This window comes from Arvicanthis niloticus, chromosome X (assembly GCF_011762505.2).
Source record: "Arvicanthis niloticus isolate mArvNil1 chromosome X, mArvNil1.pat.X, whole genome shotgun sequence".
Lineage (NCBI taxonomy): Eukaryota > Metazoa > Chordata > Mammalia > Rodentia > Muridae > Arvicanthis > Arvicanthis niloticus.
In genome coordinates, this window is record NC_047679.1 from 57,894,148 (window position 1) to 57,921,387 (window position 27,240).

At 37.1% G+C, this 27,240-nt stretch overlaps 1 protein-coding gene across 1 annotated transcript in view; it reads right to left on the reverse strand.

Moving 5' to 3' along the window:
- Zdhhc15 (zDHHC palmitoyltransferase 15) overlaps positions 1-27,240 on the reverse strand; it is a 105,802-nt gene that overhangs the window by 5,134 nt on the left and 73,428 nt on the right. Inside the window, exons 7-11 of the mRNA XM_034485478.2 lie at positions 27,006-27,126; positions 22,128-22,260; positions 20,247-20,373; positions 16,950-17,053; positions 2,643-2,719 (exon numbers count right to left, since the gene is read on the reverse strand). Of these exons, the coding sequence (XP_034341369.1) occupies positions 2,673-2,719; positions 16,950-17,053; positions 20,247-20,373; positions 22,128-22,260; positions 27,006-27,126 (532 nt within the window). The 3' untranslated portion in view covers positions 2,643-2,672. The remainder of the gene's footprint in view (positions 1-2,642; positions 2,720-16,949; positions 17,054-20,246; positions 20,374-22,127; positions 22,261-27,005; positions 27,127-27,240) is intronic.

Consider the following 27,240-nt stretch of genomic DNA (forward strand, 5'->3'; position numbering starts at 1 on the left):
GGATGTTTTGTGAATTTAAACATGTGTGCAATGATTATGAATACTTGTCTCACTGTCTTTACCAACATTAGATGCTATATAATTCATAAAGCCTGGCTGATTTAGTAGACAAAACTGATAATTACATTATGTTAACTTACCCTTTTTTTTACAGCAAAATTGAATAATTTTCTAATTTATTTATTAATTTTATCAGTTGTATTGTTATATCTTTTGCTCATCTTTAATGGTTGTATTTTTCTTTCCTTAATGATTTACAAGAAATAACTAAAGATGTTAATTTTTGTATGCTGTATATTTTGCAAATGGTTTCAGTTTGAAGGAAATATTATGTAGAATCAGTGAGTCTTTGTGTAAAAAGTATGAAAATGTTTTAATTATAAAAATTAAAACAAAATAAAAATTTCATGTTTGTTATGTTATTTTCAAGAGTTTATTTTTATTTTAGGCGTGTGCATGTGTGTTTCCTGCAGGTATGTCTGTGCCCCATGTGCATACAGTGTAAACAAAGGCCAGATCTCCTGGAAATGGAGTAAGAGTCGGTTATAACCCACGATGTGATTCCTGGGAACTGAAACTAGGGCCTCTGGAAAAGAAGCCAGTGCTCTTAACTACTGAGCCACCTCTTCATCTCCAGTGTTTGTTAATTCTAAGTTGCAAACATGGGTATTAACTTTGTCCTTATTTTTCTTTAATTAAAAAAAACTCTTCAAACTAAAATAAAGAAAAATATATACAGCACTATACTTTTGGACATATATAATGTATTCAACTAGTCTATGGATAGATATTTAGGTTGAGTTCAGTTTGTATATTTTACAAATATCATTGTAGTTGCTATCTATGAAGACCTTAAAGTCTTCATAGCCCCGTGTGTGTACTGGAATTCATTATGTATACCAGAGATAAAACTCAGAGATATGCCTGTCTTAGCCTTCTAAGTGCTTGGATTAAAGGTATACACCCCTATACCCAGCTTCTTAACAAGTCTTAAAATATTTCTCCCATTGTTCTTTCAAACTGTAATTATTATCAGAACATGACTTTGTTGTTCCTATAAAAGCAATCGCCTAACTTATTTGGATAGTGTTTCCTAGAAAAGGTACCCTTAATGGCAGCTATGCTTCCCTGGGGAAGTAGAAGCAATGTATTTCATGGTTGAATATTCATTCAGGATATTTATGAAAGGTTAGGGAGAATTGCATGGCCATATAAGTTTGAGAAATATCTTACTCCACTTTGGGGGGTTCACAATATCCCCTAACATATTAAAAATTCTAACAGGTACTGCCACAAGAGCAAGGTTCCATGACTTGAATAGATAATAAGAAATGATATGGTAGTCAAATAAATTCAAAGGGTAACTACAATTGCTGCCTAGTGAGTCACAAACCTGTTAGCACATTGAAAGTCCCAAGAATTTCTATACTAAGTGTGCTTACATGTTACCCTCTATTAACACTTTTTTCATCAAAAAGTCAAAAAAATTACTAGCATTTCAGACTATGTTAGATACGTGCTAAAATAGAGAAGCATCCTAGATAAGGGAAATATAGATATTACAAGTTCTCTTATCAAAATTTCAAACATTTCATCAAGGCTTTAAGTACGAAAATAGACCTAACTTATGTATTTTAATCTTTCATTATAAGTGACGCTGCACAGCCAAGAGCCCATCAGGCCTTTAAATGCAGCATCACTAGGGATGTGGCATGACTGGAAGCCGTACAGCCCTGGGTTGCAGTTTTAGGTTAGCCATATGACAGCTGTGTAACCTCAGTTAAATGGTTTTGCCGTATTTCAGTTTTCTTATAAGAAAATATGAATTGTAACAGTCACCTTGCAGAGCTGATGGAATTACTTAGCAAACTAGCTGGCATGTACAAGGTCTTGTATAGTACCCATAGTATACTATTCAGTCCATAGCAGAAGGGAAATGACTGAAGACAGGAGAACCCACAGATTGAGAGGCTTCTGAGTAACTAACTGTTAGCCTTTTCATGGGAAAAGAAGTGGCATGTTACTAGCTCAGTGCTTTGAGTGCCATGATATTTCTATAACTAACAGTCTCCTTTTAATATGGAACCACACTGGTCTTATTTACTTGTAAGTGTTGCAAAGAGAAGGCTGTTTGGCTTTTCAACAAGTCAAGGAGAATCCTGTGCAAAAAGCTGCCTGGCACTGATAACAAATTAGTAGCATGTTAGGAGTGTTGGGGTATAGGGAGGCTGGTCTTTGCCTGTTAGTGGGTAACAGTAGATTATTGGCAGACATAATGGAGTCAGGCAAAAAGAACTTATTTGTAATCTGTATCATTTCAGAGACCTGGAATGCACTGTGACAAGGTTTATAATTCACAGTATGAAAGTAAATAACCCGAACGGGATATTTGGCTGTTTTTGGATCCCCTGGGGTCTTTTAGCACAAGTGAAGTACATGTGAGTTTGTCAGGAATAAAGGCATCTTTCTCAGTACATTGCACAGGGAAATTATGCATAGAGCTTCTCCTTCTGTGTGCAATGAGAGTGAAGAATTTAACACCTTGCTCACCAGAATGAGAACATTCTCCTTTTCTAGTTCTACTCTAAAGACTGCCTGCCTTTTAGTCCAGGTGGCACTGAATGTGTCTCCTTAATACTCACCTGTCGGAGACACAGAAAATGTGAAAACTGCTATGTTTCTGACTCCACAGCAAGTGATGACGAGCCTTCTGGATAATCTGTAAGATTGAAAAGTACAAGTGAGAGGTATGCACTCAGTGTGTCCCTCAAAGGTTTGTGATGCTTGGTCCCTAGTGTGGAAGCACTGAGTGGTAGAAACTTTCAGAAATGGGGTCTAGTAGAAGGTATTTCAGTCAATGGGAGTTCTAGCCTCAGAAGGCCACACTGTAGTACTTATTTAAGTATAATTCTTGTATGAGAAGATTGTTATAAGGCAAAGCTGCTCTCAGTGCTTGGCCTTTTCTGCAGCAGCCATTTCTCTTTTTCATGATGCACCACGTCATAATATAGGAGTGTGTGTGTGTGTGTGTCTGTGTCTGTGTGTCTGTATCTCTGTGTATCTGCATGTCTCTGAGTGTGTGTCTGTATCTGTCTCTCTGTCTCTCTGTCTGTCTCTGTGTTTGTGCTGAGATACTGTCACTATATCATTTCAATCTTCCAGCCACCATAATTGCAAGACACACAAACTATTTCATAAAGTACATAACCTCTGATAACTTTTCATTTTAACAGAAAATGGACCATAATGGTAATTAAATGTCCCTGTCTGTCTTATATGGGTAGATATTTGGTCAGTAACATTTTGTCTTTCTGTTCAACCCCTGGAGGTGGCCAATATCTACAGAGCTCCAAAGACTGGTGTTCTAACAGGAAACCTTGATACACAGAGGCATTTATGTGCCAAGAGCAGTAGGTCTGCTGTATTAAAAACTAAGATTATTTTATTTATCAGCATAATGTGGTCGATAATACTGGCTGGTATTTGACTTAAACAGCTGTGGTAACAGCTCAACACCATCTGTCTTTAATGGAATGTTTTGGGTCTTGTTATCCACAAAATTACCCTATCTCACTGTTATTCCAATGGACATAATTGAGACAGCTATTATAGTATTTTAGGTGTTGGTGTGTTTCTGAAAGGGAATGAGGTATCTAGAAAATAAGAGGTTTTAGGATTAATAAGAAACATCATTTATGGTACAAATGTTTTGTTTCTGACCTCTAGCTTTTTGGAAGTGGAAAATAGCATTCTGGACTACTTTGTTTAATGTACAGATAAGCACTTTCTTCTCATTTCCAGCATACTAATGCAGCTGGCATTTGAGATACAAATGCCCACAGTGAACATCCGCTACATCTAGTAAATTTTGTTTTATGAAATCAATGTACCATTCAAAGTACTCCCAAAATTATGAGAACTCTGAAGTCTGAGGCTGAAGAGCCAGGGTGGCCTACTTTTGCCATGGCAGGCTGGAAAATTTATGCTACTAAGTTAATCAGGCTTTAGACCTGACTTCAGCAAGATTCTGTCTTCTCTAGAATCCCATTTTCTCCCCTCTAAGCCTTTGCTGTGAATTTGCAGCCCTACCTGCATCAAGTTTCCAGGAGCTGGTCTAACAGGTTGAGTACTGCCTTGCCTAGCTAGCTTCAGGGTATTCAGGGTAGTGTTAAGTCAGAACCGCAATCGGATAGAGCAGTCCAATCTTCAGTGAGGGCTGGAGAGGAGCTCATTTGTAAAATGAGGGGAAAAATAGGTAGCAAGTGCTCAAACATATGTCATAAACATTCTGAGACAGCAATCAATAGCAGCAATGGCAATTTTTAAGTGCAATAAATGTCCTTGGCCTTCTTGCTCCTGAGAAGCAACGCTAACAGACTCTTTCAGTGCTCATTACTAGCTGACAGTTGGCTGACTTGATACATTTTTAGGTGTGTTTGGCACTAAATCTTTGAGAAGTTGATCTTTAGGATTTTGCTAAGTGGGTTTCTTTTACTTTTTCCCAGAGTGACTTGCGCTCTGATTTGGCACAACACTCCCACCAAACAATGATTTAAATTAAAACTCTTGTGAGCACTGGTGCTTCAGATGAAAAACCTGATTTTCAATTTCCTTCATGGCTTCCTTCCCAGGGTGAGATTAAGCTAAAACTGCATAGGTGAGGAATGAATTGGAAAAAAAAAAACATGAATTGAAAAAAAAAAAAAACAACCGGCAGAAACTTCAAAGAACTGTGTTCTGCATAATAGAAGACAAAGAGCAGGCTTTCCAGAGTCAGTGCAATGCCTCCTGCAGTCTCCATCTCCATCACCTCCTCCATGGTGCTGCTCTTGCTGCTTATGCAGTAGTCATTTCCCTCCCAATCAAAAGCATGTCAATCCAGTCTTACTGTATGCTGGCTCAGCTCTGGATCGCTTATGCTATTTAAGATCTATTTCCCCCTTTCCCTTAAAATCTAGGTTAGCAATAGATTCTTTATATTCTATGAAGCAACTCTCTCTCTCTCTCTCTCTCTCTCTCTCTCTCTCTCTCTCTCTGTGTGTGTGTGTGTGTGTATGTGTGTATTTAGCCATTGGTTCTCAGAAATTAGAGTAGAGGAAAGAGTGCAATGTGGAGAATCCAAGATTCATGATTGCTTCAAGACCCATTACTCACTTCAACTCACTTCACCCTTTTCCCCCAGCTTCAAGCTTTTCGTCTGTAAAATAGGCACTCAGTATTGTTGGGTAGTCCCCCTTGAACTTTGTTTTCTGATATTCTAATCTTGGCCCTCTACTTTCTCTTCCACAATTTCCATGTCCACAGAGATGCATTTCAATGCACTTTCGTTCCTTGTTTTAGTTTTATTCTCTTCCTCTGGTGTACATTTGTTGAACTGCCATATCTACCACCAATGACTCCCGTATCTCACTAGTCCAGGGGTTTTCAACCTGTGAGTTGTGACCCCTGGCATCACATCTGATATTTATATTACAATTAATAACATTAGCAAAATTACAGTTATGAAGGAGCAGTGAAAATAATTTTATGGTTGGGGGGGGTCACCACAGCATGAGGAACTGTATTAAAGGGTCACAGTATTAGGAAGGTTGAGAACCACTGTTCTAATTAGTGGACTATTCCTAGCTATAGAAAAGGTTTTTAGTCTTGATTCCTTTTCTCCATTTTTATAGTTACTGCTTGCCATGAAGCTATTATGACATATATGTAGCTTTCTGTTACTCTTCTCATTTCTTATTTCAAAATTCCAATTCATTCTGTATACCGGTGCTTCAATGATCTTTCTAAAATGGATCCTTAATTATATCAATACTAAGAGAAATCTAGAACATTAATAAAAACTATTTTCTATTTTTATAAAACCTACCAAATCCTCTACCGTGTTGCCTCCATTATGATTTTACCTATTTCCTATATGCCATTTTTATAACATTTCCCTTAAGTCGTGCATCTTCCCTCTTCCTTACAATTGTCATTAGTCCTCTTTCCCCCTTTAATCAATATATTTATTTCTACCTCTGAGAAAGGGAAAATAAGAAATGTAATAAGGTGTTATTTATAAGTCCCTGCTCAAAATGCTAGTAGAGCTGCCAAGGTGAAAATACACAGAGATTTGGTCCCAGGATGAGGAAGCTTTCGTAACACTGGAAGTTTACCACACCGCGTTCTTTTAAAGAAGAGGACAAACTAAAAAAATCATCAGGTTGGGTTATTCAGCTTAACTTTTGACTCCTTAAAATCAGCTGCGTGTGGAGCTGAAGATAGATAGCCTGGGGATAATGGAACTGAAACTGAGGGAGAGAGAAGGGGCGTTTTCCAAAAGTCACATGCTCAAACTAGGGACTGGGAGTTGTTTCCCAGGACAGGACTTTACTCATGTTTCTTCTCCCTTCTATTTCTGGCAAAATGAGGCACAGGAACTGAAAAGTATTTTCTTTTAATTGGCGCCGTAAAGTGTGTAAACTGAAAAGGAGATGGGAAAAGGAGAGGTACTGAGTGGTGCAGTTATTAAGAGTTTGGGTTTGGAGACAGGATCCATTGCTCTGCTGTGTGACACTGAGTTTATCTGAACTTTACTTTCACTGAATATTTACAACTCATAGAAATGATCATGATTATTAAATGTTACAGAGTCTATAAATCACCTGACATATAACAGGAGAGTTCTCACCTAGTACTCAACTGCCAAATTCTTTACTGGAATTAAGGTGTTTTCTTCTTGCCCCTGTTAGACAGTTTGAATTCTATTTGCATCATGAAGTCTTACCTGATCAGCTGACCCATAGGAAATAACCTTTATCTTTAATTTTTATAGCACAAATCTTATTATTTTGCTCATTTAGTCAATAACATGTGGCTCATTAATCAGTGTGTGTGTGTGTGTGTGTGTGTGTGTGTGTGTGTGTATTTGAGATAGGGTTTTATCATGTAGCCCTGGAGAGTCTCAAACTTATAATCTTCCTGTCTCAGTTTCCAGAGTGTTGGCATTGTAAGCATTCCTCACCATGCTGAGAAAAATATTAGACTGTAATACCTGTAATTTTAAGCAGCTTTTGAAAAGTGTCTTATCTTCTAAATAAATAGAAGGAATATTAGTTTTACCTTCATTTTCCTTTTTCTGTAGTATTCTGGTCAACTATACAGATATCTCACCCTATAATTACAATGCCTCTTGCATGTAAAAATAAGAAAGAAAATAGCCTGTTGGAAAATACCTACTTACCTAAACATACCAAATGTCTATGTAATAAGGATATGACTCCTGTGAAGACTAATTTCCAAGGTGTTAGTGTTAGGCTGTTTTCTTCTTGCCCCCGTTAGACAGTTTGAATTCCATTTACATCATGAAGCCTTATCTGATCAGCTGACCCATAGGAAACCCCACTCATCTTTAACTTTTACAGCACAAATCTTACTATTCTGTTCATTTAGTCAATAACAATTTAGTCAATAGACAATTATTTAATGTGTCTTGAATTTCTATGTTGAAACTCTGGCCAAAAAAAAAAAAAATTTAACCAAGTCTAAGGACACTTCAATAGCTACCCCCACTGACTCCACATATTAAACAGTTTCTGAAGAAGTAGATTTTTCTTAAGGAAGAGAGCATGGATTTTATGATTTTTTTTTAAAAAATTCAACTTTAAACCTCATCTCCTGTGGTGATGTTTAAAGATCTACAGTCATGACTATATAGGTTCTGTAAGACCTGAACAGGAAAGTGAGGAAGTAATGTTTTCTTCAAGTAAGAGTCAATCGCTGTCTCTGCCTGGAAGATGATTGAACAGAATTTCACCAGAGAGGCATCTTCCAAGGAACACAGCTCTTGATTGAAAAGCCTCTTGTCTCCAAACTCAAGCCCTTGTATACAGGATGAACTTGGAGCGTTTGAGTTCTGATGAAGAGAAGGGCTCTCACCAGTCCTCTTAGGAAGGTCCAGGGTTTAGAGCAATCTTTGCTACATGATGACAGTATACTTCCTTAGGAGTATCACTTCATCATTTTCTGAAGAAAACAGCTTCCTCACATAACTCCCCTGATCAAAAACTTTCAGTAGTTCTTGACCACTGACAGAATAAAGATTTTGGTCTGTACTCTAAGGGTTTATCCAATTAAATGCCAATTTACCTGCTGAGCCAATCTAACAATCTATTCATTTAGTCAATAATACTCTGTATCGTGCTTTGTTTGGAAGCTTTTCATGAATGTATTTTATCTCACCGTAACACTGCAAAACCCTTGAGTTAAAAGACTATAGTGTTTAATGACATTATGAATCCACTGCGCCAATTTCAGGACACTCGAAATACATGCTAGTTTATTTTCTTCTGTTATTTTTTCCCAACAAGTGACTTTTCAAGGCAGTAGAAATAAGAAGATTAAAAACAAGTCAGAAACATGTTCTACCTTGGTCAATACTGATGCATAGAGTATAAAGAAAGTATGTGCAAATTAGATAGGTTCAAGACCCCATAAGGAAAGCACCAATACCAACCAATCAGAGCTCTCCAGTGTCTAAACCACCAGCCTGGGAGCACATAGGGAGGGACCCATGACTCCAGCTGTATATGTAGGGGAGGATGGCCTTTTCGGGCATAGGTGGTAGAGGAGATTCTTGGTCCCATGAAGGACAAATACAGAGTGGGGGGGAATGTGACAGTGGGGAGGGGGCATGGAGGTAGGGTATAGGGGGGCACAGCCTCATGAGGAGGGGGGAGGGGATAGGAGGTTTCTGGGTGGTGGGAGGAAGTGGGGTAAGGGGATAAAATCTGAACTGTAAATATAATACCCAATAAAAAAAAAGATAGGTTCAAGACCATTTGGGACTTTGTTGACTTGTTCCCAAGAGTCTATATGTAAAACATTTCATATACTTGGGACAAAAATCAATACTTTTTCTGGATAACTGCTCAACAACTGAAAGGCAAAATATTGATTTATCCAAGCATTAATACCAGAAAGTTATATTTGCAAATTCAAGCAATTTTTTTTTGTTTCATATGATAGACTTTTTTTACTTGATAAAAATTTCCCTGAGGATATAACACAATTAAAAGTTATCAAATGAAATTAAAGTTTCATTTCTAGCATTGTTAGTTGGAGTTAAAAGCAGTTTTGGTTAATTAAGGAAAACTTGGGTCTTTTACTGCTAGAGTCTCTGTAAATGTTTTTATTATCACAGTTATAACACTGATTAGAGTGTTCAAAAGAAGCCATATGGAATTACCCTGTCCCTTGACCCAGAGCTCTTTACTGTATTCTCGAACACTACAATGGAAGAGCTGTGTGAGAAGTCCTATCCAACTGAATTTACCTTATTTACTAGGAAGTAAAGAAACTAAGCTTAATGGACACAAGCCACATAATCGCAATTAGCAAATAATACCATTTTCAAAATCAAAAGTTCAGTACTTGAATGGATAACCACCAACTGGGTTCTTTGAAATCTGTTTTTGCAGACTAAATTTGAGAGTCTAGGTAAAGGATTCAATTGAAAGGCCGATTATTATTCATTTAGATTTAGCATAGAAAGTAGGAACCTGGGAGTTCCTATAAGCTCTAGGACAACTTGAGGCTTATGCCTAGGATCTGAAAAAACCTCACAGATATAGGGCCACTCAGGACTTAGGTGACCTGCTCCTTAAGACCCTGGCAAATACATACCTATGATAGAAAACCTTAGAGGTTGAGGTTAAAAAAGATGTTGGTTGACCAATCATTATATACTCTCTACAGTTGAGTTTAGGCTTCTCTGTGAGAGCACCCCAACATGAGAATCACAGGTCTCTTGAAGTTGCTTATTTGCATAAGTGTAAAGAGAAACCTTTTTGTAAGATCGTCAGAGTAAATTTTCCTAACAAGCAGGTTGAATTCTGATTTCTCTCAAAATATTTCTAAGGACATCTCTAGGGCAGGTAATATCATTAGCCAATCATGGGTGCTGATACAAGAATTATTTCCAGGTGATATTAGCCAGATGGTAGAGTAAGAGATCTTGGCCTTCTTTTCTACCACAAAGAGCAAAAGTTTGGAATCCATCCATACATTAAAATAACTCGGAAAGAACTCATGAGTCCAATTAAAAAGCTGTAGCCATCCAGTGAAAGAAGCAACCCAAGGGAAAGAGGACAGTTTCATTTTGCCTTTCTCTCTTCATTCTCTAAAGTGTCAGAGCTCAACAGAGAGATAGAATAAACTTAACTGAGAAAATAAAAGACAAATATTCTAAAACTTAGAGAACAATGACATAAGAAATTGAAGAGGACACAAGTAAATGGAAATATATCTTGTGTCCACAGATTGGAAGAATCAATATGGTAAACATGTCAACTTATATATTCAACACAATATGAATCAAAAGTTCATTGGAAACTTTTTTATAAATAGAAAAATTATAAAGAACTACAAAAGATGGTAAATAGCCCAAAGCATCTCAATAAAGATAAACAAAGTTGACAGCACCATACTACTGCACCTTAAATTGTATAACAAACCTATGATAATAAAACACAGAATAGAATTAGCATAAATGCAGACACATAGAACAATGGAACACAAAAAGAGTCCAAAAAGAAACCTAAGTATGTACTATAAATTTTTTTAAACAAGGGTGTCATCAATACATCTAGAATTATAAAGCTATCACAAAGCTACTGTAGAAATGTCTTAAAGTGGTTTTTAATATAATACCAGAAACAAACGAGCAAACAATAAATAAATAAATAAATGAACAGAAGTTTAGCAAACTAAAAAACCTTTTCATAGCAAATAAATAACAATAAAATGAAAAAGCAACATGTAGAACAGGAAAAAAATATGTGTCTGACAGGTATTCAATAAGCAAATTGTATTAAGGAATTCAGACTAGTGTAAAAACCCAACAAAGAACTGAATTTAAAATGACTAAACTATACAAATACATATTTTCCCAAAGACAACATGGAGATAGCTACTGAATTTGTAAAGAAGTGTTAACAGCCTTAATGGTTATGGACATGAAAATCAAAAGCACCATGAGATGCCACCTCACATCTGTTAGAATGGCTGTGGATACTTTAGTGGTAGAATGCTTCCTTAGCATGCTCATGGCCCTGTATTTCATCTCTAGACCCACAAAAATGGCAAAAATAAAAACTATTGGTAGAATGTAGAGAAAACGTTACCTTCATACATTGTTTTTGGAAATGCAAACTGCTGTAACTGTTATGGAGGTTTCTTTGAAAATTCAAAATGGAACTGCATGTGACCATATGACCCAGGTATCATTATTCTGGGCAAGTATTCACTGCCATGTTCATTGCAGCATTATTCACAATAGCCAAAAAATAAGACTGACCAAAGTGTCTGTGGATAGATATGTAAATAAAGAAATTCTCATATTCTCTCTCTCTCTCTCTCTCTCTCTCTCTCTCTCTCTCTCTCTCTCTCTTTCTCGCTCTGTGACTTACACACAACACACACATCAGGTTATTACTCCTCTTTAAGACAGAAGTGACTTCTCTCAATTTAGAACACAATGAACTAAAGTAGATTACATTAAGGCAGACACATAAAAACAACACTGCATGATCACTCAGATACAGAGACATTTTAAAAGGAGTCAAATGCCAGCCAACAGAATAGAAGAGTGTTACCTGAGGTAGCAGAAGGTGAGATGGAATAAAGAGGTATAGGCCAAAGTATACAGAGGGGCCATTATAGAGAAATCTGGATATTGGAAAGTCAGCATGGGGACTACTAAGATATGCAGTGCAACAGTGTCTGAGACAATGTATGTTATAATCACCACTTCACTGTATGTATGTATGTATGTATGTATGTATGTATGTAAAAACAGCCTGCTGTATACTTCATATTTTACAATAAAAAAATAAGTAAAAATAAAGGAAATAAGTGATTTATTCTCTTGTGCTAGTTAGAATACTTTGAATCTTTAATGTCCCCTAAAGGCTCAGGTGCTAAAGGCTTAGTCCATAGGGTGGCACTATTGGAGATGTCAGAATCTTATAGAACTGAGGCATATTAGGAGATTTTAGCTTACTGGGTTAGGGCACACCTTTGAGAGAGTATGTGGGTCCCAGTCTCCAATTCTTTATTTTTGCTTCAAGGCTACGAAGGGAGTGATTTTTCTCAATGACAGACAGTCATCATTATTGATGTGCTTGTTAGCAGTCTAAAGCAATAGGACCAACTGATCGTGGAGTGGAGCCTTCAGTAAACCTGTTCTCTTTAGAAGATGATTATCTCAGGTATTTTCTTACAGCAGCAGAAAACTAACCCATTTCACAGGTGGAAGTAACCATTGCTCTGCTGATGAAGTCTTTGTCAACACCTCTGTTAAGTTCACTATCTACAGAATATCGACTGTAACTACCTTCCCTGGATTTCTATAGATGCTGCATCTCCAATAAACATTCATGGTCAAAGTGTTCAGCTACTCATTTTAAAAAGGCTGTTGTTAGAAAATGGCACAGGCTTTGTTACCCACTGGGGGAAAAAATAAAAGAACAAAGAACATCCGGAAAGGCACCAGAGCCATGAAGATAAAACATATTAAGAAATAATTTCTATCAGAAAATAATAAGAGGCTAGACTTACTTCCCCCGAGAAAACCACAAAATTTTTTAAATATCGTTTTTACATGCAGGTAGGTGTCAGCTTACAGTAGTTTGCATTTCAGCATCTCTTTGACAGTCATGCCCACTTTATTATTCATGACAGTTACAAAAGGCAGAGCTGTAGATGCCATCCATCTAATGTGAAGGAAATGGTTCCATTTGGAATAGATTAATATAAAAACTTTTATTGGCATCTCTAATTTTTTAATGTAAGCTCTTGGCAATTTTTTAATGAGAAAAAGCAATGATGTAACAGACATTTCTGGATCACTTCCTCAAAAAGCTAAAATGCAACTCCAAGTCTCTCAAAAATCTTTTTAAAAGATGCCTGCTTAATCTCCACAGAAAATTACACAGATGTGCATACTCATTTGTGCATCTTCTGTGTATTTGTGCATTAATTAAATACTTTATTTTAAAAAGCCTCTCCAGAGAAACCTCTTTAAATGCTTTGATTTCATAAATGTGGTTTTTTTAACCGCATAGTTCCCTGTATTAAATTAGGGAGGGATTTCAAAAAAGATGCCTGGCTTTGGCATCACAGTTTTCACTTACCAAGTTGCTGTTGACACATTTTATCATATTATATGCATTTAGAGTATTTCACATTATGCTATTAATAAGTACATAATGTATAGTAAATATTATAAGAAATTAACAGTCCCAGGGACTAAACCACCAACCAAGGAGTACACATGAAGGGACCCATGGCTCCAGCTGCATATATAGCAGAGGATGGCCTTGTCTGGAATCAATGGGAGGAAAGGCCCTTGGTCCTGTGAAAACTTGATGCCCTAGTGTAGGGGAATGCCAAGAAGGTGAGGCAGGAGTGAGTGGTGGATGAGGGAACACCCTCATAGAAGCAGGGGGAGGGGGGATGGGATAGGGGGTTTCCAGAGGGGAAACCTGAAAAGGGGATAACATTTGAAATGTAAATAGGTAAAATATTCAATTAAAAAAAGAAAAAAAAGAAATTAATCCTGACATGATTTCTAAAGGAAACTGAAATAAACTACATGCATTGCATGTAATTTTAACTTATAGCATTTTTCTTGGAAATTTAATTGTGAAAAGAATATGAATTCAAAATTAGGTAGGAAGTGCGAGAAGGGTGGAGAGGGCAGTTATGGAACTGGGGGTGAAGTATGCTCAAATACATTGTATGAAATTATTAAAGAATTGCTAGGTAGTGGTAGCACATGCCTTAAATCCCAGGACTCTGGAGGCAGAGGCAGGCAGATAGATACGTGTGAATTAGATGCCAGCCTGGTCTTCAGAGTGAGTTCAAGGACAACCAGGGTTATACAGAGGAACTCTGTCTTAATAAAACAAAAAAAGAGGAAAAATAAAAAAGGAAATCATCAAGGAATTAATGAAAACAATTTTAGAAAAAAATCCGTGATCAGTTTGTATATGACCACACACACACACAAACACACACACACACACACACACACACACACACACACACACACACACACACACAGAGATGACATGTATGCCTGAGGGCAGTGCAGTCAACTGAACCAGCAGTACAGCTTGAGAATCTGGGTTTTAAAAAGCACCATTGTATAATAAAGCTGTTAGACACAAGAATGGGCTAAAATCTCATTTATGTAAGATGTCATGGTGGTCTGGATAGAGCTAAATGAGACTTGTGGTCCATGATGTGTTTGATGACTTTGGAGGCAATTGAATACTTCAGATAACAAGATGGAAGTGAGTGGCAACACTAGCACATATTTATTCATCCAAAAGACAGACATGCCATCATACTGCAAAAATCTCAGTATTTAGAATCAGGATACCTTCATTTGATTCCAAGCATTACCTAATACATGTTATGTGATATTGGATGAGTTAGTTAATCTCCCATTTTCATTTTTATTAACTACAAAATATTAGATCTACATAATTACTAAAGTCAAAGAATGGAGAACATAAACATTTTATAAAATATAAAATTATATAAAAAAACCTCTATGATTGAATTTTTTTTTTTTGGAAAAAGACCAGAATTCGAGGCTGCTGTCCTGGGTGAGAGAAATCTCAGTGCTGGAACTCATGTAAAAGTGGAAAGGGAACCAACTCCACAAAGTCATCTTCTGACTTCCACACAAGGTCTATGGCAAGCACACCTACATCCACATGCTTATAAAGAAAAGAGTTTACTAACTCAGCCATCTCCCTATCCCCTCCAAAGTAATTTCCATGTGGTGTGGCACTATGTCAATTCTTAAGGTGTTTTGCTTGACAACGTAAGGCTCATATATGAACTTTTTTAAAATTGTGGAATTATTTCAAGCAACTTTGAAATTAGATATGCCTTTCATTTCTATTGGAAAGAGTCAATTCCAAAATAAGAATTCTCATCATCTGAGATTGCTGAAAGTTAATGCCTGTTCAGAAAGACTAATAGCAGGAAGATGGCACATCAAAACACAGCCAGTTTCTAACAGTCCGCAGAGGGAATAAAAGGTATTCTTTTGTGTTAGAAATTTTTTGAGTGGGCAAGAATTATCTTTTGTAATTATAAGCTTGGGCTGATTTGTTGTTTTTCATCTCTAAAACATGCTTTCTTTTAAGCATAGTGCTTTCAGGTAGAGAAGCCAGGCCTGTGTGGACATCTAGAAAAGCTTTTCTGCATCTCACACCCTGTCTTCAAGGATTTTCATGTCCTCATTCAGCTTCATTTACCCCAGGTTAAAATTTCCTACTTAAAAACTGCTTCCAGCTACTGCTTTATTTCAATTTTTTTTTAAATTTACTCTCTGATGGCTGGTATCAGCAACATTTGCAAAGGTGGAAGACTCAGCAGTGGGCAGAGCAATGGGTAGAGACAAAGAATATGGCGTGCATGACAGGAGATGCAGAATGTCTCAAGATGACCCAGTGATGTGATGGGAGAAGTTGGGAGGGCAAACCTCTCTGTTTAAATTTTCCTTTGTCCTTCTTACAGGCATGCTCAAGTTTGCCCTGTCTGCATACCTTTTTTGTAGTGTATTTAAGCCATTCTAAAAGTGTATAAAATTTTAAAGGAAACTGAACCAATATTAACGAAGGAGGGTAGAGAAAGATGAACTGTGTCCACTGATGGAAGTCAAGTTTTGCATTCCAGTAAACACTGTGGCTGATATCTGGGAAGACAGTTTATTATGTTTCCTGATTTATTTGTGTAGTTGTAAATCATAGTCTAACAAAGCTGGTAGTGAACTGCTTAAACTACCATCTAATGGTTCCTTTTTGTATGTGTATATGATGTGCATTCATTTGTGTATACATGTGTGATTGTGAGAGCGCATGTGTGTACAAATGTGTATGTCTGTATTAGCACATGTATGTTCAGGGCAGAGACTGATGTTCAGTGACTTTCTTGATCACTCTCTACCATATATATATACTGATGAAAGAGCTCTCACTGAACCTGGACCTCACTGTTGCTGCTAATTTTTCTAGCCAGCTTACTCCAGAGAGTTCCTGTCTCTGCTTCCTGCATTGGGATTATGAGTGGGCCACAGACCAGCCCACTTGGCATCTACTAGATCTGGGATCTGAATCCCCATTCTCATACTTGTATGGCAAGCACTTTATCTGCTGAGCTTTGTCTTCAGATTCACTGGTTGGGTTGGTCTTATTTGTTAACTTCATGGAATTTAGGATTAACTTCTGGGTATGTCTGAGAAGGTATTTCCAGAGTTGATGCACCCAGGAGGGAAAACTTGCTCTCAAAGTGGATGTTATCTTCTGAAGGGGTGGCCCAGATGGAAAACTGTCTAGCGGTTTCACCTGGCTACATTGTGTTCCTTCTGAGTGAGTACATCTATCACTGCTCCTCCCATCCTCCACTGGCATCAGCCTCTAGCTGTTTCAGTCTTCCCGTGGACTCTATACTGGAGGCTCTGAAGGAAACTTCAGGCCCCTAGGACCAGATGGGAACTTATGAGACTTTCAGCTTTGTGGACTGAGTAGATACTGGCTTCTCCCAAAGCTCTACCATATATGGCTATTGCAGGACTAACCCAGGCCCTATCATGAATGCCATTCTAGTAAATACCCTTTCATAATATATAATGTTTACATACATGTTATTGGTTTTATTTTCCTAGTGAACCTTGTCTAACAAAACTACCTTTGCCACCCATATTTGTTAAACAAATCTGGCCATACTTTTCCTCCTCTATCCAGAGGGCACTTATGAGATTGTTATGCTTATCAAATCTCTTTGGAATTTTTTTTTTACTCACTGCATGCTACATTGGTTTCATTAACATGGATCATGTAGTACTGAGTCTGTCACACATAGAGAAAAGGCTTTCTTCTGAGCCCACTCACCTCTACTGTCATCCTCGTTGTCTTCCCAGGGTTCCTCATTTGCTAGCAGTGGGTTCTGCGACTCATTCATAGACCTCATAGGGAAGGAATGTCCATCACCAGGGCTGGTGAAAAGAGAGGTAGTGAGTTTTTAACAGAGAAAGACTTTCATTTTTCATTCAAATTTACTTATATACAGAAGGAGGGCTTGAGGGAGGAAGGGAAAAGGAGAGGAAGAGGTAGGGGGAAGGAAGAAGGGAGGGAGAGAGAAAAAGGAGGGAGGGAAGGAGAGAGAGGTGGATGTGTGTGGATGTGTATGGGTGCATATGGGAGGACAATTTATGAGAATTGGTTCTCTCCTTTCACCATGTGGATCCCGGGGATTGAATGCAGGTTGTTGGGTTTGGTGGCAAGTGCCTTTATATCAATGAAGCATCTCACCAGCTCAGTCAGAGTCTTCTTTTCTGGTTCAGGCTGGCCTAGAACTTGTAATCTGTCTCAGTATCCTGAGTGGTGGAATATAGGTGTGTATCATCATGTTCTTTTCATACAAACTTTTGAGATGGTAATAATCTTCTTAGAAATGAGATATGATCATGGCTTTGGGGTGGTGTTATTTTGCGGATTCTCAAGTCAAGCGCTCTACTACTGAGCTATATCCCACAAGACTTAAGGATTCTTAGTTCTTTTGTCTAAAGCCATGGTCAAATAAGTTCTTAGTATATAATCTTCATTATCATCCACTTGCTAAATTGCCCTCAATTTCCATGTCTTGTTTGTCTGTATGACTGTTTTTGTTTGTACGACATTCATTAACTTGCTTTCCGAAATGCCTAGTATAGCAATATGCAATGCAGTTTTGTAAATACCATTTAACTATGATAGTCTCAATTATATTCCATTATCATTCCCACTGTTTTGATTCTAAATTTTCAAGGGAGATGAGAAGAGTCACACTCACTAAATATAATGGGAAAAAAGCTGCTGTGAAGGGTGAGAGAATGCTCCTGTACCTTGTTATTTATTTGACTTGTAATGCAGACTTGGAAAGAGACTTGCAAGGTATCTCTGCAGTGGAGTTTAGGGACTATTTATCTACATCTTAGTCTACTTTGTGGATGTCTATGATAATCTAAACCATGCCCCTAATTAATTTCTGGGCATTTACAGATAGGAGGCTGTGGTAGAAATCATGGTGGCCCTAGTCAGATATTGTTACAGTTTCAGCAACTGAGTCTATATAGCTGAGTATATTCTAAGTTTAACTCTGAATGACTTTTCAATTATTTATTTGATACTATATGCACTTTTCTACTACTTTTGAATGTTGTAGATAAAAATGTTTATGGATTTTATTTATATCACCCTACAGAAAATGTCAGAATACTGATTATATAAGTGAATAGTCTTTGGTTTCTGTTTTTGTTTTTCTCTGCTAGAGTGATGCAGTGATAGAGTTTGAGTATGTGATCAGAATGCATGTAGATAATTTCTGCTAATAGTTATTAATAGATATTACACATTGGCAAATTTTGTCTTGGTATTTATAGCTAGAAGAGTTCAGATTTATACAGACAAACAAGGCATGGAAATTGAGAGCAACTTGCAAGTAGATGATAATACTTGGATGCTATACTAAGAACTTATTTGACCGTGGCTGTAGACAAAAGAACTAAGAATCCTCAAGTCTTATGGGATACAGCTCAGTAGTAGAGCGCTTGACTAGAGAATCCTCAAAACAACACAGTCTTACACAAATAACCCTGCAAATCATTAACTCGAACAGAGGAAGTATTGCTACAGCAAGGGAAGGGAGGAGAAGGAGGAAGAAGAAGAGGAAGAGGAGGAAGGGGAGTAAGAGGAAAAAACTGAACCTTCATTGTTAGCTGACTCCAGCAAAGTTTTTTCCAACAAAAGAATATGACTATATTGCTATCTGAGCAGTAAACCTAAAGCATACAAAAAGCCTGAGACATGCTCTGCTCTAGAGCTCCTGTAGTTTGTGATAATTTTACCTGGCTCACAAAGTCACTAAGAGGATATAAGTTTAGCTCTACAAAAAGAGTTGTTGTTTTGGTTTAGTTTTTTTTTTTTTTTTTTTTTTTTTTTTTTTTTTTTTTTTTTTTTTTTTTTTTTTGAGACAGGGTCTTAGTATGTAGCCCTGACTGCCTGGAACTGATGATGATGATGATTTAAAAATATTCATCACACACAATTTAAGTATACAATAATATGGGAATGGACAAATAGAATATACATAGCCAAAAGCAGTGGTTACAAAAATTATGTCACAAGAGGAAATTCTTACTATTTTTTAAGGGAAAATATAAAACCACATATAGCAAATATTGAAAGAGAATAAACCGAGGAAAACAATATCCCAAAAGGACTCAAAATAATACCTTGACCAATACTCTTAGAAATTATTTTTCTCTAACCCCTAATATCATAAAGGTAAGATTAACACTAAGAACAAATAGAAATTGATTTAGAGACTGAAGGTTATTCTTAGGACTGCAATTAGAGTCCAACTGAATATAAAATTAAGCCAGGTCTGATGGCACATACCTTTAATCCCATTACCCAGGAAGCAGAGACAGAGGCAGACATATCTCTGAGACTACGTGATGGCAGCACTTTAAGGATGAGTAATCCCTAAATGAGACAGCTATACCAACCCCTCCAAGGTTCAGTGAACATCACAGAAGAAGGGGCAGAAAGAAGGTAAGTGGCATGGGATACAGAACTGGACAAGAAAGAGATATCTTGTGGACCTGACATAGCCATGAACTCACTGAAGATATGGCTATCCATCTGTACAAGATTAGTTCCATCAGCAGTTCATTACAGATAGGGGATGAACTCAGGAAGCCCTATCCCTTACTGAGGGACAACTGGTAATCAGCAGTTGTTGAAGGAAGAAGCACTCCTTTCTTCCATTGTGTAACCACTGAAAGTTGTCCTTGGTTCAGTAAATAGCCTCTTACCCATGCACATGCAAGCAACACTGATTTAAGTGAATGACACACACACACACACACACACACACACACACACACACACAGAGAGAGAGAGAGAGAGAGAGAGAGAGAGAGAGAGAGAGAGAGAGAGAGAGAGAGAGAGAGAAAACTATTAGACTTTCTGGGAAGAAGGTTTCAGCAGAAGAGAGAAGGGAATGAGAAAGAGAAATGGAGTGTGAAAATTACCAAAATTCATTATAAATATGTGAAACTATCAAACGAAAACATTTAAAAAATAAATCTGTTGCTTTAATGGACAGCTCAGTATTGGCCACTTTCAGTGGTAATAATTACCTACCTAGACCCAATAGGTATTAACCAGAACTTCTTATTATCACCAAACACCTGCTGAATATTCTTGATGAAGCCAAGATTGAACCCATTTTTCTCTGGTCCACTTGTAAATACTGGTGTGCAGAAGGCCTCTAAGACAGTCCAGGAGAGTTGAAAAGAGGAAGAGAGAAATAAAGCAATACATTTCATCACTGTGATGATTTTACATCTCTTAAAAAATGTGACCTGGATTTATGACCTTTTTGCTGTTTTAGCATAGGTCCACATTCTTAATTATTGCTAATCTACTTAGTAAAATCAGTTTAATCATGTAATAAAAGGTAAAAAGTTTATTGAAAATAAGAAATTTGTACTCTTAAAGTTTTAAAAAGCCAGTGTAAATAAAATACACAAGGACAACAATAATAGAGCATTCGTGGGGGGCATGTCTTTGGACTGCTGGATTTAAGGAGTGCCGGAACACATTTAACTGCACTTTATTTGAATCAAACTGGCAACAACAGCCAAATGGTCTCCATCTGTAGATCTGGGACCAAAGTAATGACACATAAAGAGATGGTAATGACACTGATTTGGTTTTGAAACATTTCAGAAATGAAGATGTTCACAATGAAACCTGCAATGTAAAAATAACCTAGTTTTACTCCAGACAAAATGTCAACGGGTGAACTGTAATCACCTCAAAGACTATGAGGAATTGGGCCACATTAGTGCACATTATTTTTAGACACACATTTATCCCATTAAGCAAACACTTTCACTGTTGGGCTCTGGCTGCATCTTACCATTTCCCATTTGTCCTTTGTTTTCAGACCCTGTTATCATGAAGCTTTTAGTACTTTTCTACTTTTGTAGCTATCTCTCAACCAAATGTGCTAATTTACTACCCTAAGTACTAAGTGCTACACATATATTTGATTTAGAAAAATGGGTACAAAGACTTCCCTAGCAAATGAATTCTCAAAGTGCAGTGGCTTTTACACTAAATTCCATCCCAATCTAATCCATTCTAGTTAAACATTTAACACTCAAACACTTTCTTCTTATTCCTGTGTACTGATTTGTAGACCATGTAAATGTTAACTATACATGAAGTAATTATTGCACTAGCATCCTTTCATACTACATATAATAACAAGCCCAGAGTACTAATTGGCAGCAAAAATCCTCATTTAGTGAACTGATTTTCTGCAGATTTAACATGTATATTGCATTTGGATAGTCTTTTTATACACTTCTTTAGCTGTAAATATCAGTTTGGGTCTTTGTATAAGTAACTGTACATTTCTACAATTATTATTGCATGTGTGTGTGTGTGTGTGTGTGTGTGTTCACCTGTGTGTGTATGCCATTGTGTGACTGTGGGAGACAGAGGAGAACCTGTGGAAATCAATTCTCTCTACCACGAGGCTTCTGGAAATTGCATTCAGGTTGTCAGGCTCTTGGCAAGTGCCTTTACCTGCTGAGAAATCTTGATGGCCCGGAATTTTGCATCATTCTAGTCACTTATTTGGATTATTCTAAGGACTCAGTTTTGAAATGTGTGCCATCAGCTAGATTACCTGTCTTTACTTGGTGTCATTGCTTCCTTCTGATATTCATTTCTTTGTGAGAATACCATTTAGAAGTCAGACTTCTGAATTTGAGGATGTACCCAGTGTGTACTATAGAGAACTATGACCATTTTGGCTTCTTTATGGATTCAGCTTATGGATGCTCTGAGGAGTCTGTAAGCTTTGTTCACTATTGTCCAGTTTGGCAAAGTATTTCCATCTGTATCCATTTGGAGGCAACGGGCTGTCACTAAAGCTAAAATACTTTATTATTAGATTTTATCTCCTTAGGGCATAGTGATATACATTAATATGAATTTTCCCAATCTTACCTAAGGTAGTTTTGTTTCTGCTGACAAGCCAACAATGGTAACCAAAGAGAATCACAAGGCTGACAAAAAACATGCAGGCCACAAAGAGGAGAAAGAGGACATGGAACTTAGACCGAACACTGGGCAATTCTCCCTAGAAAAGAAATGATAAACAAAGAAAACAAAACATCAGAGTGCAAATGCATGGCTATTTTTTCTATAGAGATTAGTAGTTTTCACACATAAACACAGATTTGCTAACTTAAATTTTATTACATGTATTTTTTGTATATATGCATGTGTATATGTATACATGCATGCCAAAGTGTGCATGTATGGAAGTAACAAGACAAGTTATGGGAGTCAGTTCTCATCCTCTACTATGTGAGTGCAAGGGATTGAACTCAGGTCACCAGATTTGGTGGCAAGTGCTTTAGCCTGCCAAGCAACTGCTCATCCTAGTTTCTGAAGGTAACTATAAAGACTTCTTTTATTTTTTTTTAAATAAAGCCTCATGTGACAAAGCCCTACTTTACAATTTTTCACTGTATAAGAAGTGTGTGTGTGTACATGTGTACTTTGTGCTTGCCTGATACCCACAGAAGCCAGAAAAGTGTATTAGAACCCCTGGAACTGGAGTTATAGATGGGTATGAGAAGCCACGTGGAAGCTAGTCACTGCTGGGTTCCCTGCAAGGGCAGTCAGTGCTCTTAACTACTGAGCCATCTCTCTAGCTCCTATACTAGCATTTTTTATACATCACGTTTCTTTGGCCATGTGTGTATTGAAAATGCTAGAGTGCTGGATATAAGAAGCTAAAACACAGAAATTTAAAATGTCCTACCTGAACTCATGACCTGATTTTAAAGCTGTTGAAAATTGTGTGTGTGTGTGTGTGTGTGTGTGTGTGTGTGTGTGTGTGTGTTTTCTTTCTTCAGCTGAAGTAAGATGTACTGGTATACTGCATCCTGTGGAGCAGCTGTTTGGACAATAAAAAATCAAGCAGAATTGTAAAAGTAGGAAGCTAAAGATTGTTATAGTAGTTAACTGAGACACCTGTTTTCCCATGTAGCAACAGCTTTTGATATACAATTCTAGAGCAGAATGAATGTTCTAAAGTTCTATAGCATGCATAACATGGAACATTTTGTCTTCAGAAAAGAACCATGAAAAGCATTTTGAATTTCAGAATGAACAGCTGGAGGAATGATGCTGGCTTATTTCCTCCTTTCCTTTAATGACCATTGTTTTGGTATGATGAATTGACCTGAGACATTTCCAGATTGCTCCCCCCATGATAAAGTTAAAGTGATTCTTAAGTGAAGTGGAACTTAACTTCCACATGATCCTATTCGACTCCAGTTACAGGTTAGTGCTTGGCAACACTTGATAAGTTCAAACACTATAGATTTCTTTCTTTCCTCAGATGCTATTCTTATTCATTTTTACAGAATTCCGGAAATGCTGGACCTCTTCCAGGTCAGATATGTTTGCAGTATGAAGATAAGGAGAAGCAAGCACATCAGATATTCTCAACTGAGGGGGGTCGGGGTGAGACCTGCACAGGACAGAGCAGTCCAGGAAACAGCTGCTTTGACTTCAACTTTTAGGAAACTTTATCTGAAACCCTCCCTCTTGAGATGTTTCCTCCATAAAATCTTGACCTAAACACCCAGATTGGGTTGGCTTGGTTCCAGGTTGCTTTGATTCATGGTTATTTTTTCCTTTTGTTTTGTTTGTGTTTGTTGTTGTTCTTAGGTCAAATTCCAAGTACTATTTTGTGCTTCTTGCCTTCACTGAGATTTTGATCTCATGATTTCTACTTTTTGAAAAAAAGTTCACATTGATTTTACTTTTTTAATATTAAAATGGGCAATAGGAAATAGCTAAGCAAGTCAGGCTGTTTTGAAAGTTTGCTCACATCTTGTGTAGCTGTGATCCAGCACTCTTTCAGAAGTCTGTCTGGTGTAGACTGTCTGCTGTACTGTACTTTGATAGGGTTCACAGTATCAACTGTTCTTGTGCAACTAGGTCCTATGTTCAAAACTGCATTTTGAGGCGATAACAAAGTTAAATCAGCAAAAGCCATGATCACCAGAGACAGTTCAGAGGAGTATTTGCGAAATAGCAATTACTAAGTTTCTAAAATAACAGTTCATAACCTTTGTGAAGAGGTTCATAGACCAGTGTGGTAGGTGTGCATTATTAATTTTGCAGAAAGCAAATATTAATCTCTCCATTGAGAGTAAGTTTGTTTAATTTAGTACTAAAATGAAAGAAACGATGTGATGATCTTCTAAATTCTTTTTACTAAAAGAGTTAAAAGTCTTTGTATAGGAGAACCATCATTAGGCATAGTACATGTAGTCACAGAGCTTATGGGCATATTTATGTTTAAGTTCTCCCTTCAAAATTTACAAGCCAGGTGATCTTCCATGTTACTTAAATGCTGTGAGCCTCAGCTTTGCCATCTTGGAATGTGACAGATAGTTTTTATTTTGGCTACTTCACAAGGTTGTGGTGAGGATCAGATGAAATCATCAATATAAAAATACTTCAAGAACTATAAAGTACCATACAATAGAAGTTGCTGTTCTTGGGAGCACAGCCTTTCTCTTTGATGTGGCTTTAAAAATATATGGCAGTGTTTATTTTTTATTTAAAAAAGAGGCTCAACTTAAACTCAGAAAGCCATCCATCCTTACTCATGTGGTCCTATGGCTAGAGTGACTGCAAAGAACCATTTCCCCGAATTGTCAATGCCCTTTTCAATGTAAGGACAAGCTATGACAGGCATCTCAGATGACAGGCATAAGCTAGACTATTGTGGAGGAAAAACAATTACGGTATAGGAAAAGCCCATGCTCACCACGGATTTGCTGATACTTCTGACACATTTCTCATGATGAATTCATATTCAGTTATCATCTTTTAAGAGTGAAGGAAAGCATACAGAACCAGGCTTGCATTTAATATTTGATTATTGGTTGGCTAGGGAGCTAAAGGCAAAATGTGTGAAATACAAGGTTGTTTACTTTGTGACAAAGGAAAAGAGCCATGATTCAATAGCAGACCACTGTGTTAAGGACCAAGAATGGTATGTAAGAAAGATCAAGGTTCACACTTTCCTGCTGATTGGATACTGTCAATTTTCTTCATATTTATAGCAGTAACTCAGCATGTAGATGGAATGCCAAATAGGCCATGGAAACCTGAGCGATGGGGAATAGATCTTGTGATGTGGAAATGGGCCAAAGAAGAGATATCAAGATGTGTAGCTTCGTGAAATATTTCCTATTTGAAGAAAATATATGTGAATAACCTCATCATTTCTGTTTGTAATTTGAATTGGGGATTTTGATATCCACTATATAGCTCCTGATTCGTTTAACTATTAAATATCTGAACTGATTAAGCAAGTTGAATAGAAAGTGTAATCTTCTACATTACTAGGAATAAAAGCACTGATTCCTAATTTAAATATTCTTAGCTATTTAGCCTCTCTGTGCCTTGTCTTTTTCTTTTCTCCAATTCATTATAATTTATATTCTGACCATGTGATTTATGTTATTTCCCTGCTGGTTTACTGCTCCAGCTAAGATGTGATATCCCTGTTATATAGGCTCTTGTAAAATTTCTAAAGTAACAACCAGAAGCTCTACTCAGATTTGTGTTTTCCTATTCACATCTGGTTGGATAACTCTTGTTGTGGACACCTTATTAACTGTGCTTTAGTGTAGGAAAGAGATTTCTTTGAGAGTCTAAATAAATGAATGTGACAAACAACATATTTAATTATATTTTACCAGGTATTATACATATATGCAAATAGAAAATTTACCTTGATGTTTTAAAATAGATGGGATATGACTGATATCCCCAAGTAGGAGAAACATGAAAATAAGTTTTATTATTGTCTTGTTTTAAGATTCATGATAATTATAAGAATTACCATCGGTTTCATTGGATATTGGTAATGAGACAGTGAAGCAAGCAATAGAGACAGTATCAGCTCCCCTTCTCTCAATTCTCAACCTACTGTTGTCATACAAAGTTCAAAAGAGAGGTTGGATGCCTTTAGTCATCCTGAAAACTTGGGAGACAGAGGCAGGCAGGTCTCTGAGTTTGAGGCCAGCTAAGACTACAAAACACATTCCAGAACAACCAGGGTTACACAGAGAAAGCCTGTTCTCCAAAGGAAAACCCACCAAGTTCAAAAGAGACTTTCTGTTTCATTTTGTGCCTATGTGTATGAGATTATGTGCCCATCAGCGTATCTTCCCAACAGAAAGTTTGCAACTACCCTCTGATCATGGAGTTACTAAGTATTTTTTTAAAAAAATTTCCATGAACTCTTTTTGTTTCTTTAAGAAACTAGTGATTTGGCTGGCCAGTGCTGATGCACACCTTTAGTCCCAGTACTGGGGAGGCAGATGGAGGTGGATCTCTGTGACTTCAAGGCCAGCTTGGTCTACAAAGAGAGTTCAAGAACAGCCAAGGCTTCACAGAAAAACCCTGTCTCAAAAAAAAAAAAAAAAAAAAAACCAAAACAAAATAAACAAAAAAAGAAACTAGTGATTTGGAATTAGTTTCAACATTTTTTTTCAAATATACAACTGGAAAAAAAAACCCGTCAACCACAGATATACATTTTAAAGAGTGGGGCAGCAGAGAGGTTACTCTCCCAGACAGTTGATACAGAATTGTTTAACTGGAATCTTTACTCAACAGTTTCTTAAACCCAGATTATTCAATATGGAAAACTTGTTTTTGCTGCCTTGCTTTCTGGTGACTTCATTATTTCAAAATGCAAAGGATATGGGTGGGGAGTGTTACATTTAGAGAGACTATGTATGCATTTACCTTGGAGGGAACCCATCAGGGTTTTTCAAAACTTACTCTCCAGTATTTGATGAAGTAGCTGAAGACTGTTGTAGCAATGTACAGGCAGTAGAGAACGGAATAAGCTAAGAACTGAAGGAAGAATTTGTAGTTGGAAAATCCAATGCAGTTATTAACCCTAAAAAGGAGAAGAAAACTAATGTGAAATCAAGACCTATTGATTGAGAACACAGCAATACTTAAGTGGACTAACTGAAGGAAGCACATGATTCCTGCTGTTTCATTGCATGTT